Source organism: Homalodisca vitripennis, unplaced genomic scaffold, assembly GCF_021130785.1.
Source record: "Homalodisca vitripennis isolate AUS2020 unplaced genomic scaffold, UT_GWSS_2.1 ScUCBcl_10151;HRSCAF=18903, whole genome shotgun sequence".
Lineage (NCBI taxonomy): Eukaryota > Metazoa > Arthropoda > Insecta > Hemiptera > Cicadellidae > Homalodisca > Homalodisca vitripennis.
In genome coordinates, this window is record NW_025786264.1 from 1 (window position 1) to 16,780 (window position 16,780).

At 32.6% G+C, this 16,780-nt stretch overlaps 1 protein-coding gene across 1 annotated transcript; it reads right to left on the minus strand.

Annotated features, from left to right (window-relative positions):
- Window positions 1-378: 378 nt before the first annotated feature.
- Window positions 379-11,317, minus strand: LOC124374794 (RAD50-interacting protein 1-like; the record flags this gene model as incomplete). Its single annotated transcript, XM_046832944.1, has 9 exons — window positions 11,238-11,317; window positions 9,540-9,713; window positions 8,014-8,142; window positions 6,469-6,637; window positions 4,956-5,048; window positions 4,638-4,863; window positions 2,828-2,987; window positions 2,179-2,344; window positions 379-465 (listed from the first exon to the last, which is right to left on the minus strand). Coding segments are annotated over exons 1-9 (1,284 nt in total), but the record flags the coding sequence as incomplete, so codon positions are not given.
- Between the last annotated feature and the right edge of the window lie 5,463 nt (window positions 11,318-16,780).

Below are 16,780 nucleotides of genomic sequence, written 5' to 3' on the forward strand. Positions count from 1 at the left end.
CAATAAAAGGGTTATCCAATACAAATAATAACACAAATCATTGTACCAAATTGTTTAATCAAGACAATAGTATCAGTATGTCAAATTGGCATCCTTGTATTTTATTGTTTCTCATCGGCTGTTTGAAGAGTATTTGGTAAGATTAACTCGAAAAAGTTTTTGAAAAATATAAATTCCTAAGAAACATTTTTTTTAACTATACGTTTTGAAATAGAATGGCAAGACACTTTACGATTGATAAGAAGACTTAATAAAAGGGTTAATACATGTTTGGAGAAGATCCTATTTATTTTTTATGGTTACAGAACATAAAAACAGGCACCAGTAAATTACGGTCATTTAGAATTTTATAAGAGTTGAGAAAGTTTAAATAATAACTTGCCTAAGAGAAGCAGCTTCCATAGCTGACAATTCACCTCCCACAGATTGCACCTGAGTCTTGTAGTGCTGCAGCATCAAATAGTGCTGTGAACACAATTGAAACCAAAATAAAAAAGTTGCAGAGCTTTAAATAGTTTAGTGATAGAATGTTGCTAAGTTATGAAACAATAACTTTGTAATCTCCAAAATCCTATTATTTTGTTATCATCGGATAATGGTCAACTTGATTTAATTAAATATTTATCAAATTGTCAATGAGCCACATGGAAGGTAATTATAAGGGCTATTTTTTTTAACCTCTGATTATAACGCCATGACATGGCAGTGTCCGCAGTGTGAGCAGTAGTCAATAGCCCATATTTCCCTCTACATTTGTCAGTGCCGAGTTCAAGTAGCTAATTTGCAACCAAGCAGCATTGAGGCGTTGGACTCTTTTGTGTTCAACTCCAAACTTGTCTGGGATTGCTGTCAAGTTGTTTCTTCCTCTACCAGAATCAACAATGTGACTGTTTGTTGGGTTCCTGGTCATGAGGGAATCTCTGGGAATGAAAGAGCTGATGTCCTGGCTAACTTGGGCTCAGCGTCCAATATGATGGGACCTCAACCGTTCTGTGGCATTTCTAGGTGTGAATCCTTTGGGGTCGTCTCGGAATGGGTTCACACTGAACATGAGAGAAGAGGTGCATCTGAGTCTGAGAATGAGCAGAATGGTTCTAAAATTGGCCTTCACTAGGGTGACGTCTGATCTTCTCTCATTAAGTAGATCAGTGTCTTCTCGGGTTATGGGTCTGATTATAGAAATGGTCACCTGAAGAAGCATCTTCACAGAGTCGGTATCCTTCAGGAGGATCCACTTTGTACAATGTGTGATGAGCAGCAGGAAACTGCTGAACACCTACTCTTTGACTGCCCTGCAATAGCAACCAAGTGAGCGGTACGCCATCTATGATAGTTGGGATAAGGGTGTCGAATTTCTCCAGGAGGACCTGATCGGTTATTTTCGGCGGCTTTTTAGAACTACTGTAATCGCAGACTGGTCGGTCTCATGGTGTGCTTCCCGAGTGTGCCAAAGGCCATAGAGGCTTAAGTGCATGACAATAGGCCAGGCGCTCATAAAAGAAGAAGAAGCTAATTTGCACTGAGCTGCAGTCGGATAAACATGGTCACCTCTATTGATTCTCCTAATTCAGTAGAACCAACTTACTGTAAAGGGGGTGGCTATTTACAAACAAAACAGATTTGAAAACAAAATCAATCAGCAGGCCTGGATATTGAAAAGCTTAGGGTTCCTCTGGTTCGTGATAGTTTCTGCCGAAACAATAAAGTTAAACAAGAAAAGAAACCTGCACATTCTAGAGATGTACAATCACCCTAATAAATGATTAAAGGTAGTCAACCAGGAGCTTGACATCCTCACACAAGAACTTGACTCCTTCCCTAGAGACAATTCAAATATAGTTTTGATTGTAGATATCAATATTGTTACTTAATTCGGACAACAGAAAGAGAATTATTGAGAAAATTGCTTAAATTCATTCAACATTACCAAGCTTTCACTGCCACCAATGAGTATCAATAACAGCTCATTATCTTCCTTTGATGCTATATGTACTGATCTCTAGTCTAGTGACCTTCACATTTAAATTTTGAGTACAGGAATCTCAGAACATATGGGACAAATTTGCAACATTAAATTTAACATAATAAACAAAAATCCCACTGAAAATTCTCACAGGCATTTCAATTCAATAACTTTTACTTTTACACAACCAGTTCTAACAGTAAGTGAACTTTTACCGGCTTAGTGCCCCACTCTGCTAGGACTGTGCAGATGTAGGAGGCAGTGTTCAGTATGGCTGGTAACTGCGAGTCCAGGGGATCTTGTCTCTCTAAGTTTAGCAGCTGTGATAACCTCAACCTCAGCTCGTCAATCAATTCCAACTGGAGATCAACAAACTGCATCCTTTAACAAAGGATTAGTTGTTTATTTATCCATTTCGAGATGAACTTGTTTCAATCTTATCTTGTGGTATTTAGAAAGTATGATAGCTTTGGCGTTCAAAGTTAGAAAAGTAAACTTGTACCCATGGTTTTTTATTTTATCAAATATAATGTGATACTTAACTGTACCTTTAAACATTGTAATTTGATTTAATTAGTGTAACAAATAGTGTAGGTCTTGCACCATCAAAGAGAGGAAAGTGGTATCAAGACTCTTAAAGTTTTCTTCATGCTACCAATTGGCTGGTATATAATGATAAAACAACTAGTGTTTTCAGCTTGTTGAGAACTAATAAACCAGGGATCTGGTAGTTATTTTATAACTTACCATTATAATACACTGCTTCATAGCACTTTCAATTTAATGCCAAATAATATATATTTTAATCATGAGTTACAAAGAGTAAGAAATAGTAATATTACTATAAAACATCACGCTCATTACCTGTGACCAGGCTGAGGCAGGATGCTGTACCGTTCTGTCATAGTGGACAACAGGTTTAAAAAGGCCTCAGCGGCCTCAGTGATCTTCAGTTCATCACTGCCTGTCAGCTCAGACCATGCAGTCCCGCTGCTGAGGATGTTGTCCATCTTGTCTCTTGCATCTGCAAAACGATTGGGTCTAAAGCATTGTCTAAGTGGCTGTTAAATCACAAAATTAAATTTGTTTGAAAAACAGACCACAATAAACAAAAATGTTATGGTCTGCAGTCCAACTTATCATAGTATATTATTGGAAGTATATTAAGTATAGCAGTGTGTGAATTACTAGTTGATTTAAAGTTTTCTAATTATTTGACATTGATGGTTCTGTCATATTTTTCTTAGCATTAAGTACAGTAACATTTATTATGCCATACATTTAATTTATTTTGTTTGGATTTTTAGTTTATTTTCATAATTTAAAAACTTGACTCATCAAAACTTGGGTTACTTTTGATGTTTAACGTATCCTCGTGGAATTCTCGTCTTTCTCAAGATTTGGATACACAAGATTATACAATTTTGAGATCAATGAGATTAAACGAGATATTGTGTGGATTTTAAGGATAATTTCTGCTAGAAAACCTCTTGTTCTCCTTTCGGAGGGAAATCATTGAACTAAAGTTAGGTTATTGAATAAATTAGACTCTGGTAAAGTTAGGACTCTGATACTATTTTATATAGTTTTAAATATAATGACTAAGAAAGTGTCCAAGTACCTTTGTGGCAAATGTTTGAAAAATGTTTCAAAGAACAGTGTGTTATATAATGACTGTTTACAGTGGTAAATATACATAGATAACCTATCAAAGAAACAATATCAAAAAGTGAAACAAAAACAATTGATTGTAATAAAACCTCCTGATTGTAATAAAACATAATATGATGAACATAATAAAAATTCAAATGAAGTTAATGAAGAGTTAATCCAGCAATTACAAGACCAGGACCTAATAATTAAATCATTATCAGAGGACTTGCAAAAAATCGAATAAGGAGGTTAAAAGTTTAAGAGAACATACCATCCAACTTGAAAACATAGCTCTTAATACAGAAGGGACAATTTATATTATTGGAAAGAGACATAAAGAAACTCAAAGACAATTGTGTTGTACAGGATAAAGTAGTTTTTAGATATTCTAGATATTAAGATCTATTCTTTGTGGGGACTTCAATCTTCAATTATTAAAAGATGACAATGATGCTAACCAATTTTTTAACTTGTGTCTCTCACATGGCCTACAAATGACTATCTGTGAACCTATGCAATGTGGAAACTGTATTGATTACTTTTTTTTTAAATATTTGACCTTTCAACATTACTTTGCTAAAGTTATTAACTGTCATATAAGTGATCATTTGGGACAGCTATTCACTGTGCAGACCAACTCAAGAAAAACTCCTATTCTTCAAAAGAAAATATGTTACATATAAGGCACTGTTTTAATTTCTGAATTGACAAAACTCTACCAAATTTCAAGGCTGAAAAATAATTGTGCAAACCAGTCTTCTCCATTTTATTAAACCAACATAATTGACTGAAAAAAACAGACAAATTTCTAGAAAACACTGAATGTTATGCTATTTGTACAAGAGGAAACAGATAAACCTCTATAAAAAAGCCAGGAACTGTTCTTAAGTAACTGTTTATCACAAAATGCAGCTTAGCTACTGCTGTAGTTAAAGTGTTGGAGAGAATTAATGCTATCTCAATCTAAACATGCTGGTGGCTTACTTCCCAACATTGACAATTTATTAATGCTGCCACTGACATTTATGCTCCATGTGTATCCACTTGACGAAGACCTGCGCCTGTGTGAGAACTGTAACGGCACTGGGCAAGGACTCCGGATATCCGGCGACCTCCTTCAGCTCCTTGTCGAAGCCCAGTGTCTCGTCGACCATGTGGGAGAAGTGTTCGTCCTTGTTCATGAGTGATGGCATGTCACTGTGTAGCTTGTCTACCACCAGCTCCACCAGACCTTGGGTCAGCTCCAACTGAAGATAGCACAGGTAATACAGTTTTAGACTGAAAGCAAATAGAATTAAATGTTTTGTATTCTAATTAAAATTGTACTGTTTCTGTTTACCTTGGCTGACATTTTAGTTCTTCTACTCTGGTTGAACACGGGCTGCACCCATTGGGTCATGAAATGTTCGTGGTCCCTTATCCAGGTCAGGACCTGGATAAAAGATAAAAGTATGTTCTGAGATTCATCATTAAAATTCATTAATTTTAGTATCTCTTTTTCTAAAGCAAAAGTTATATTACTATTTCAACATTTATTATTTTGAATTTTTTTGTTTTACTTCTACTCAATCTTCCAATTCTGTTGCAGCATTGAAATTATTCTATTTCACAATGATAAGGTCCAATTTAGAAATTTCTCAAGTATTGAATGGAATTCATATTATGTAGATACTGATATAATGTAGAAAGAATCCAGGTACATTCATAAATTGTTTATAACTTTATAAACAAATTAAGAAGAATTAATTTTAATTAAGAAGAAAATGGCACATTGAATTCTTTGTACATTACTAAAGAGGTACTAGCTGTAAGTATTTGAAAAATTAAATTTTATGCTCCAATATCTGTAATAATCTATCTATAAGAAAATCATCTACACAGAAATGTAATATTTCTTTCTTAACGGTTTATTAAAAAAATGAATAAAAAGTGCTAATATTTTTTAATGATATATTTGAATTTATTGTTCAATTTTAATTACAACAAATACTAAATAATAATTTTTTAAGGTAAAAATTTGAAAAATCACCATTTTGGCCTTTTTTTTTTTTTTTTATTGACAGAGTTTTTAAATAATCAAAAGTTGAGGTACAACTTTTTCACACAAAATGTACATTATTTAACAACACTCGTTTGAAAATGCCGGTTTTGAAGTTTTTGTTGTATGAGAACCTTGATGCAAGGAGTCCCATCACATTAAATCTGTTAGTGCAACGGTAACATGATTCTCTGCAAAAGTTGTGCAATCTCGATGAAAGCCAATCATTATGCCCACACTATGTAGAGACAAAACAGTGAACTACATAGTGTACATTATTTTGCTGTTTTCCATAAAGAACGGCATTACATTAGGTTCACAACAGATTAACTCGTCAGCGGATCTTTTAAAGTCATAAGTCAGCAAAAGCCGTAAAGGGGTTATGTGGGCCAACAAGTAAAAATTTATTTACTTTTAAATACAATGATTAGGCTATGTGATTTACTTTTTCTTATGTACATATTTTTCTCACAGCTTCAATTTTCTCATAACATTTGGTCAATGAAATTTCCCTGTAAGTTTCTAATTTTTGAGTAATTAACTGTTAAATTTTATAAGCTCAGCGTGTGTTTATGTAAACAGCCTTCTTAGTGTACAATACTAAAATAACTACAATAGTGAAAAACTTACTTATTTAATGAAATAAAAATAAACAAATGTAATACCAGCTATTATTATTCTTCGGTTTGGAACCATTGTAATGTAATCAGGGTTAACAGTAGTACGTGAATAAAACAAATAAATTAAAATTTAATTACACAGCATTTTATACTCTTCTTTGAAAAATACTGGAGAGATACAAACCAATTCTCACCTGCGTCATGAACCACTCTGGCCTTTCTGGTTGGTTTGTCTTCTTGTTGCCGCAGAAATGATAAATGAAACGTTTTCGTAGAGGTTTCAACATCAACGTGACTGGGAGGGAGAGTGGGGGAAAGTTCCCCAACAGTGAGGAAGTAACAGCTGGAGTAGTCAACTCTGGACTGGTATTGTGAAGGAATCTTGATCATAATTCGTGTTATAATGAAATCTAACCCTGCTACACTGCACTACCAATGACCATCATACCTACTATTTATTGAGAAATACTAAACTATACACATGGAGGGAATGTAAAAAATGGTTTTTTAATAATATTTTTACAAATAAGGACTTTTGCTCTTTTTTTGTTGTATAAAAAACAAATGCACCTACATAAAACATATGTTGAGAAACGTCTATTTGAAAAAGTGGAACATTTTTGAAGTTTTGTTTATATAAATCTAAACAAATATTTATTTATTCGTCTACATTAATGTTGTTGCCTTCAAAATAGTTTACATTAGATATTATGCACTTGTGCCAGTGCTTCTTTCCAATCCTCAAACTCGATACTCCTTACTGACTGTGTGACCTTGTGGTAAGAATTCATGATGTCATTAAAATTGAAGAACACAGTGAGCATAACCTTCACATTCAACTGCACTTGTCGAGTCTTTTTCGGTCTTGGGGATCCAGAATGCCTACACAATGATTGAGCCTTAGTTTTCAACGCCATATCCGTAAAACCCATGTTTCTATACCTGTTATAACACGTTTCAGTAATCCTGCAACGACAATAATTTAATTTAGTGACTCCTGAACAACTTCCATTCGCCATTGTTTAGTTTTGTTCATGTTCACGGTCATCTTTGAAACGTTTATATCACTTGTTTTACTCATAGCAGACTCACCACAGGCCTTTGTTAACATTTCCCACACTATGTTCATTTTATTTAATTTTTCACACAAAATTTGATACAAATTATTTAATCCATTTTTTTAACAAAAAAAAAATTGCTGAGTTCATAAAACACATTTTACCTTAGCAGTTGCAACTGAAAAATATAAACAATAAATACAGCTAGAAATTCTATTATATTTCTGGAGCATGAGTTTCAACATAGCAAAAATAAATCTTGACAATCCAAATGTGGAAACTTAAAATTTTCCATTACTTTTTGAACACACTTCGTATATGGATGAAATTTCATTGCATATAGTATACAAGATATGTAAACTGATTGTCATAACAAGAAAAATAAATAAATACACATAAAATTCATAAAGAAAATTAAAGACAGTTTCAACAATAAAATTTAATCAAACAAATTGTTACATTTTTTAGAAAATCAGTGGTTGTTATTTCAACCTAAAAATGACTTTATTTTAATAAATCTAAGGGAGAAGAGAATTACAAATGGGCAAGCCTATTGTTGCAAGTATCTATAATAAGAGTCCATTGAGAACATAAACAACAATCAAAATATATCTTAAAACTACTCAGTCTACTTCAACTGGCACTCCAGACAACAGGTTTTGACTTGGTTGAAAAGGATACGGAAGCTGGATTTCGAGCAGATGTTTGACTATGAGCTGGAACCGGTTCATACAATCTGGTGGTGGTGTAGTGAGTACAGTGCTGCTGACTACAGGCCAGCCTGCAGTCTTCAACACTTCCTCCAACTGTCTGGTACAGAACACACGGTCTCAATAATTAGACAGCAAACAAATATTTTTATTTTGTTTTGCATTTGGAAGTTACAACAATTTTAAGTTTGTATGTTTTAAATCCAATTTTTGGGAACAATTAATATTTGTCATTATCTTATATTTAACATTGTTCTAAAAACAAATGTAAGTGAAAAAATGTATTCATAATATTACATTTTACACTTTTTTACAATAAAAAATATACATAAAATACGTATTATAAATCAAATGTAGTTATGATTTCTTAAATCAAGATTTATTAATGTAATGAACACCAAATTTAAGCAATGTTTCTACACTATTTAAGAAATCTAGCATAATTGGAATTATTGGATAATTCCATTTTTGGCCTCTTTAGGTTTTTTCACAAAAATGTTTTCATTTATTCATAAAATAATAAATATGATTCAACAATACAAGGATTACCTACTTCTGAACAAACACTTTGAACTTAGTCAATAATAAAATCAATAGAACAGTAAACAATAAAACCTTCACCAAAAAAAGACTGAAAAAGTGCAAAACAAGACAAGGCAATAAAACTATAATGAATAAATTGAAAAATAAATCAGGCATTAATTAATCACAACAGCTGAAATAGGCAATACATAACTTATCATGTACCAAAAAGAGTACGACCAAAAAGTCTTACTTTACAGTTCCAAACTGTTATTCAGTGGAAAAAAAACAATATTTAAAATATATACAACATAATACACCAAGGCTACGGGGAAAGCCCAATTTTTAGGTAAATTTATAATTCATTAATGAAGAATTGATTACTTTCAATAAACTATTTGTAGTTGTTCATATGGCATCATATTTATAATGTACCTGTTAATAATATTCAATCTGTTTAGATGAGATACTTATAAATATTACACTGCATGAAGTCATACCATAGTGTTACTAAAATTGCATCATCGTATAATGGCCCATTGCAAAATTTGGTTTAAATCTGTGGTACATGTATTTTTCACAGTAGTTGTGTCCCAAAAGTAATATTTTATTTTGTTCTTTTTTGTAACTTTGGGTTTGAAGGATTGAATCAAAATATGAATAATATATTAATAAGAAATCTATAATACAATTAAGTCATGGATGTACAAAGACTAATGGGAAATAACTGTAAAAAGGTATTGTAGCTATAATAGGTAAAAGGTAGAAGGACATACACTAAACTGACTAAATATATACAACGCTTCAGAATAGGGACGTGTTCTTATTGAAAAAAAATGGCAGACAAACATTTTGATCACAAAATGTTCATACAATTTCTGTCACAAACAGATTCTCCATACTTCCCTAAAAAAAATTGAAGGTCCCCAAAGCAGTTTTTAAAAGATTGTTCAAATGATAAATTTTGCTACTTACGCTGAAAACCTATCTTTCAACACATTATGCCAGTGATGAAGCGTGTCACTCAGATAGGTGGTAAGATGGCTGCATTTGGAGGTATGAAGGCGAGCACACATTTCACACAGGACACCGAATTCCGCTATTGCTTCTGCCTCACTTCGTGACGCCAAGTACATTTCCATATTAGAACTGGAACAGAAAATAATCCATTGAAAAGAATTTGTTGGTAAGAATTTTGTTGATGAAATAAACAAAGTAGTTTTATCTATTATTTTTAAATTGTGAACTTTTGAAACCATCTAACGCATTATTGTTTTATTTTCTTTATTGAATTATTGTTATTTCATTTTCATTTTCATTAGTGGTATTTACTCCAGCACTGTATCTGTAATGTTGTGATGCAGCAACGCATGCCTGATGCAGACTTGAGTATCAACACTTGATCTATCTGAAATATAGCCGTCTTCTTCATCTCAGACAATTTCATGGCATATCAAGCTGATATTTATAAATCTATTTTCTTTAAGAAGATTTTATATGAAAGTATTTAAAAAATTGTCTGAGTTAAGGTTTGTGTACATTGGGGCAAGAACTTTTCCTTTCTTGCACTGACTTATAATCTTCAGTTTGTCGTAATTCCTTTGGCATCTCAAAACACTTGTGGTGAAAATCATCTCCATGAAATAACATCTTGATGGCTAACTTGAATGCGACCGCTGATCTCTAAAAACAGGACCCAAAGCACTCTAATTTGGACTAATTTCTTTTGGTGGAGTAATAAAAGAGTATATTTGAAAAGAGTGTACAGTTTTCGTTGTAAGAGAGTGTGCCTTCATATCCCTCCTTATTAGCATATCTTCTTGAGAGATGGTATAACTATCACGAATTTAATGTTATCTTTAGCAATGACTGTCCCGCAGTGAAGCAACGAGGTCAGATTAGTATATTATTCTGATTGTGATAAACTCCCCATTACCTTTTTTACAAGAGCTGCTAAGCTTTTAGATTTTCTCCTATTCCTCCACAATATGTAACTGAGTGTTAGTGAAGCTCAAGAACAAATTGAGATACCGTATAAACTTGAAATTTAGTAGTCTATGTAAATTCATTTCTATATAGGCAATAACGAATTCAATGTTGGTAAACATCCCTCCAAGGAATTTGGCTGTGTTAGTTTCAAAACTCAGCTGGTAAACTTTATCTTGTATTTGTTTTTCTGTCTATCCACAGGATCACTCAGAAACAAATTGAGCTATATACTTGAAATTATGAATGAGTCATCGATTTTGATAATCGGGCAAGTCGTTAATTCTATAATTAGTGCAGCCTGTTATGTGACACACTTGGACTAGCATACTTCTACTTTGAAGTTTCAAAAGCATGTGAAAACAAAAACAATTTTTGTTCTGTAAAGTTGTTGAAACAACTTATTAGTGCTGAAACAAAGAAATTATTTATGAAAATCTAAGCAAAGTAATTAAATGTTATAACAACTGGACAATTCCATCAAAAAACCATATAAACTATAAACAATTTGATAGTGTCTCATTATGATACATACTCCAATATTGTTTAAACAGGATCTCTTAGTAGGGACTAATTAGCTGGTATGCAAAATTGCAATTATATACACCAGGGCAACTCATGATAAGCTTGAATTAGTTTAATTGTAATGATGTAATACTGTATAGTAGGCCTACTAATATAACCTACCTCAGATCTTGAAATGGAGCGTACACATCGCAGATAAGAGACCCCTTGTGTTCTAACTGTTGTATTTTCTTAATTTTCATCTGCAGTTCACTAAATGTTTTACTACTACTGGTATCTTTTTCCTTGACAGTGGCACATAGTTTATTAAAATTTTCTGTAATCTCATCAACTGTGTGAGATATGCCATCGACTTCATGGACAGCAATCAGGTGAAGAAACATTTTCACGTGCTTTCACTATCTGAAATAAAAAATGTAAAGGTAAGCAAAGAATTCTAACGGATAATGAAAGGCTCTAAAGGATGACCATAGTCAAAACAATACAGAATACAACCATGTATGCTATATACAGCATTTGTGTATATATATATTATTTAAGGAGGTAAAATATCAAGTAGAACATTTAAAAGAAAACTAGCTTTTTTCACATGGAGCAACATTTCACTGGTCTACACTTACACTGTGAGTCAGTGAAAGTGATGTAATATTTGTATCTTAATTAAACGTGTTAGCTACTAGTACTGGTAACTTGGCACAAACGAGGTTGAGATGTATGGCAATGAACGATGTTTTGACTTCTATCACACACAAAGAAGCTTGTGTAAGCTATGGAATGAGGAAAGGCATGTATTGATTCATATACTTCTTCTACATTCTACTAATATTTGTTTGTAATAAAAGTGTTTATACAATACTTAAATATTTGTTTTTACTGTGGTGGACTAAGTACGCCACACAGCACTGCACCGCACCGCTCTGTGCAGGACAATAATTTAGACAGATGCCGGAAAAATGCAGTGTAAGAATGTAATATTATCTGCTAACTTGTGATTTTTAAGCATAATAAACTAAAATATCAATAACTGAGAAAAAATCGTGAGTTTTAATTTTGTTCCTTATAGAGTAGCCTATATCATTGGCCAGTTTTGCTGCACTGAATGTGTTTAAAACATAACTTCATACAATTTTAAATAATAATAAGTAAACTAGTGCAAAAAATATTTTGGGTAGGGTACGATAAGCGGACCCGGTTTTTTATATTGAAATTGGCAAACGATATTACTCAATTATAACCATCGATATAATCAATTGATACTAATTAATTATTTTGAACAATTAACTTAAATAATCTATATCAACAGCTGTAAACACTTTCAAATAATACACGTAAGGTAATATTTCAATTTTACATAAGTAACATTTGATTATTAAGAATGGCAGTCAATTTTAGAAAACTACACGACATTGTTTTGAAAGATGATATTACATAAATAAAATATATTGTTTTTTGTAGCTTCAACATGTTGGACTCTTACTGAAAACCCCATTATGTGAAATTTGTGGGAAAGAAACAACTGTAACTGTGAGAGGAGCAAATATGGTCGTCTTCAGTTTTCCTAATTTTTGTTATAATAACTTGTTTGATCACTGTAAATATTAAATTCATATTTTAATTTAAAACATATGATTGTTATTGAGGACTATAGATACTTTTATATCGATTGACAGTCTAGGATTTGAGATGCGAATATTAGGTATCGAAGACTGCAATCTTCGATTTAAAAACCGGGTCCGCTTATCGTACCCTGCCCCAACATTGCTTTGAAAGATGATAAGACATGTTTTTCGTGGCTTCAACATGTATGACTCGTACCGAAAAACCCATTATGTGAAATTTGTGGGAAAGAAACAAATGTAACTGTGAGAGGAACAAATATAGTCGTCTTCAGTTTTTCTAATTTTGGTTATAATAATTTGTTTGATCACTGTTAATATTAAATTCACATTTTAATTTAAAACATATGTTTGTTGTTGCAGACTACAGATACTTTTATATCGTTTGACAGTCTAGGATTTGAGATACGAATATTAGGTACGGATGATTACATTCTTCGATATAAAAAACTGGGTCCACTTATCGTACCCTACCCAAAATTTCCATCTACTATTGTATGTATAGTCGGTATCAATTTACAATATCGTGACCATGGAAAGGTATGTTCTTTTTTTTCCTGAAAACTACAATTTTTTCCTGAAAAACAATAGTGAAGAAAAAAATTCGTCGGCAACGAAAATCAAAGGATTTACGATTTTTTGAAATCCTCTGAAAAACTCTGTTTTTGACAGTTACCTCTGGCATTTTACTGAAATGATGACGTTAATCCTGTCAACGATGCCTGCCCGCTGCGCAGTGCTGCGCACTGCTTGCTCTTTTAGAAAAAAAAATTAACTCGAGCTTGCAAAAAGTCGAATCCCAGATCACGTGATGCCCCTTGATCCTTAACCCTTAAATTTTGTCGGTTTATTTTCCATCCTTAATGCAATAATGCCCGAAAGGCATCAATATAATACAATGATATACTTTCCCCCCAGTTTATATGCACCTGTGATAATAATACTTGGATATAAATGCCCAATCCATGAAAAAAAAGTCCATTTTTCATGGTCACGGTATTGTAAATAAATACCGTATAGTCTATACAATCTAGCTACTTATAATAAAAATTACTCATTTTAATTAACTGATATAACCTATTTTAGTATCTATGGTTATGGGCATATATTTGCAACAAAATGGTAATATAATTTCTATTACAAAATCGAAGTTAAATAAATACTATTCTAGATATATTAAGCTTAAGCGAAATTCACGTCTATACACTGGGGCTAGTCCTACCTCTTTTTCAATAGTTTCTTTCTCTTTAGAAAATTTACTCAGTAACGATTCACATTTTGATAAATTTTTGACATCATTTCCAAATTCTTCGTTGAGTTTTTGGACTACTCTCTCTTTTATGGGATCATCAATCATACTTTTAATAAATAATTAAACAACGTTATTGCAATCAAATCAAACCCTATGCAAACAAGCAAAAGCTGTACTTATTTTATTTTGTAGGTTATGTCAAACACAGATGGCCGGAAATGTCACACGACGACACTAGAGCAGTACTAAAAAAAGGTTTTAGAATAATTCTGCTGTTAAAAAAATATCACAACAGCCTGCACTGATGACATAAATGGCACTTATCTCCGTGCTTTCAAACAGATTAGAAAAACAAATTAACTATGTACAGTAAGTAAAGAACTGACAGTTGACACTGACTGATAGTGCTGGTCAACAGCTGGAGCTTTATAAAATTATCATAATTATATCAATGTACACGTAGTTTTTGTTATCTATCGTTCCATGGGAAAAGACTTACTTATTAAAATCATATGGTAATTGACTAGTATATAAAATACTAAATTTATCAATAACTCTACATGTTTACAGTAAGAAAAAATATGGAAGAAACGCATTTTTATGGGTACTTTGGGATTATACCAACCACACCCAGACATGAATCGTTATTTGACATTTTGCTTCTACTGATTACTAGATTAGCGTAGAACAATATTTCGTCAATATAAAACAGGAATTGTCTTATCGCAAACCCCTCCCCATCCTCAGACAGAGGTCAAAGTCGAGCGGTCTAGTAGATAACGTGATTGCAGAGTCCTCGCCGCCCGTTCAGCTGGTGCGTCGCTTTGTTGTACTTCCATGTTTTACCCCTACCATTTCTCCAAAACACAAAACATTCAACAAAAACAAACATTACCAAACAAAAACTAAACTCTTTATTGAAAAAAATACACAAAACTTGTTTTTATTCTTGATCACACTCTCCGCCACCCAAAATCCGAGTGCCTCCGGCCATCAGCGCGGGGCAGCCCCGCGCTGATGTCAACGAAAGAAAAACATCCCTCGAGATAGTACCTATCAGTAAAATATCAAATTCTAGAGGGGCTGATCAGAAATATAAATTGAATTGTAATGGAAAGGCAATTATGTACCGTGCAAAAAACTCAAATAATCATGTGATGCCGGTCCTGCCGTAATCGGGATACTCGAGAAAGATAAGATAACAGCGACAACAATACCGATCATAATACCTGGAAATGCTTGTTGATTGATGGAATGTTAGTTCTGTTACTCAACTACATCGATTTATAACGTTCTAAATTCATTGAAAAAAGTGTAAGCGTTGGGGGCATATAACGGAATCTGACCCCATTAACAATTTATAATCGTTGTAAGTTTGTAATTTTGTAATTAAAGAGTTGTTTTTTTCGTTCTATCATGTTTGTTTCTATAAAATTTATATTTTTGTGTCCTTCATACTGGTGTGGTCGGTATAATCCCAAAGTACCCATTCATGTATGAGTATAATGAGAGGGAATCTTTAGTTTTGTTTTCTGTCAAAACTGATAAAAGAAGAAATTAAGTTTTAAACGGAGTTTTTCACATCAAAATAAGATTACACACTTACTGTCCTTTTTACATTTGAGTTATACATTTTAGATTGCAATAACAAAATAACAATGAGGTAAATTTGTTGTGCAGACCAAATGTGTTCAACCCTGAGTTGTTGGCATGGTAACGTAAATAAACAACTATCCATCAGATGAGATAAGAGCTAACTTTTGAAAACGTTGTTATACTAATTAATAAATTTCAGTGTATATAAATTTTTGTGAGGATTTTTAATCTACAGAGTTTCCTTTTTACATCAAAATGGTAAGTACTGTACTTTCAGAATTACATTGGAAATTTCACAAGACGATTAACTTTTGAGTGTGGGTCAGCAGAAGCTGTTTTAGACTAGGTACACTTTACGAGTATAAGTAGATTTAATAGCCAGCGATTGATGTGGGGAGGGGGCACTTCCAAATTATCTAGAAAATATAAATCAAATCATCTAAGAAGACAGATAACAGGTTTTCGGACATTTGCTATCTTATTTGTTGCAAAAATAGAAGTGTAGGTTTTGAGGATTGGAAATCATCCTCTTCTTCAGGTATCAAAAAGCATTAAAGCTTAAGGTTAAACATACACAAATTAGAAATTAATCATTGAATGGCGATGAATTAGCCAAAGTTAACAATAGAAAGTTTCACTTCAAAATAACCTCAAGCACATCACATGATAGTTCAGATTGGCTATAATGTAAATAAACCATGTCACTTCATAAAACAGAACCACTGAGCAACATACACTTCTCATATCAAAGACATTGAGAAACCAAAGAAAAAGAGAGACACTTCCTATACCAACAGTGCAGCATATCATCTGAACAAAGGGACAGGATAGCGATGGCTTGGAGTATAAAGAGTAGAAACCTTTGGCCTTAAATTTGTTTCTTAATCTTAGTCATACTCTATATTTAACCTTATGTCTTAAGGTAACGACAGAAAATGTAAAAAACCTGTTATCTTTTCAAATCAATTATCGTAAATTATAAAATTTAAACAAAGCATCTAAGAAAGTTAAATACCTTTAAAAATAAAAAAATATTGATTTAAGTAATAGATTTTTGCTGCCCACCCTAAAATTGAGGTGAAAATCTTTCAGATAATTGTGGTTCATTTGAGTCATAATCTCCTGTTTCAATTGTACAAATATGTTGATATCACTATCATAAAACCCTGTTACAGATATATGAGTTTTTGTCAAATAAATCAAACTTTTTTTTCCTGCTTGGTTAATATATTTTTGAATGC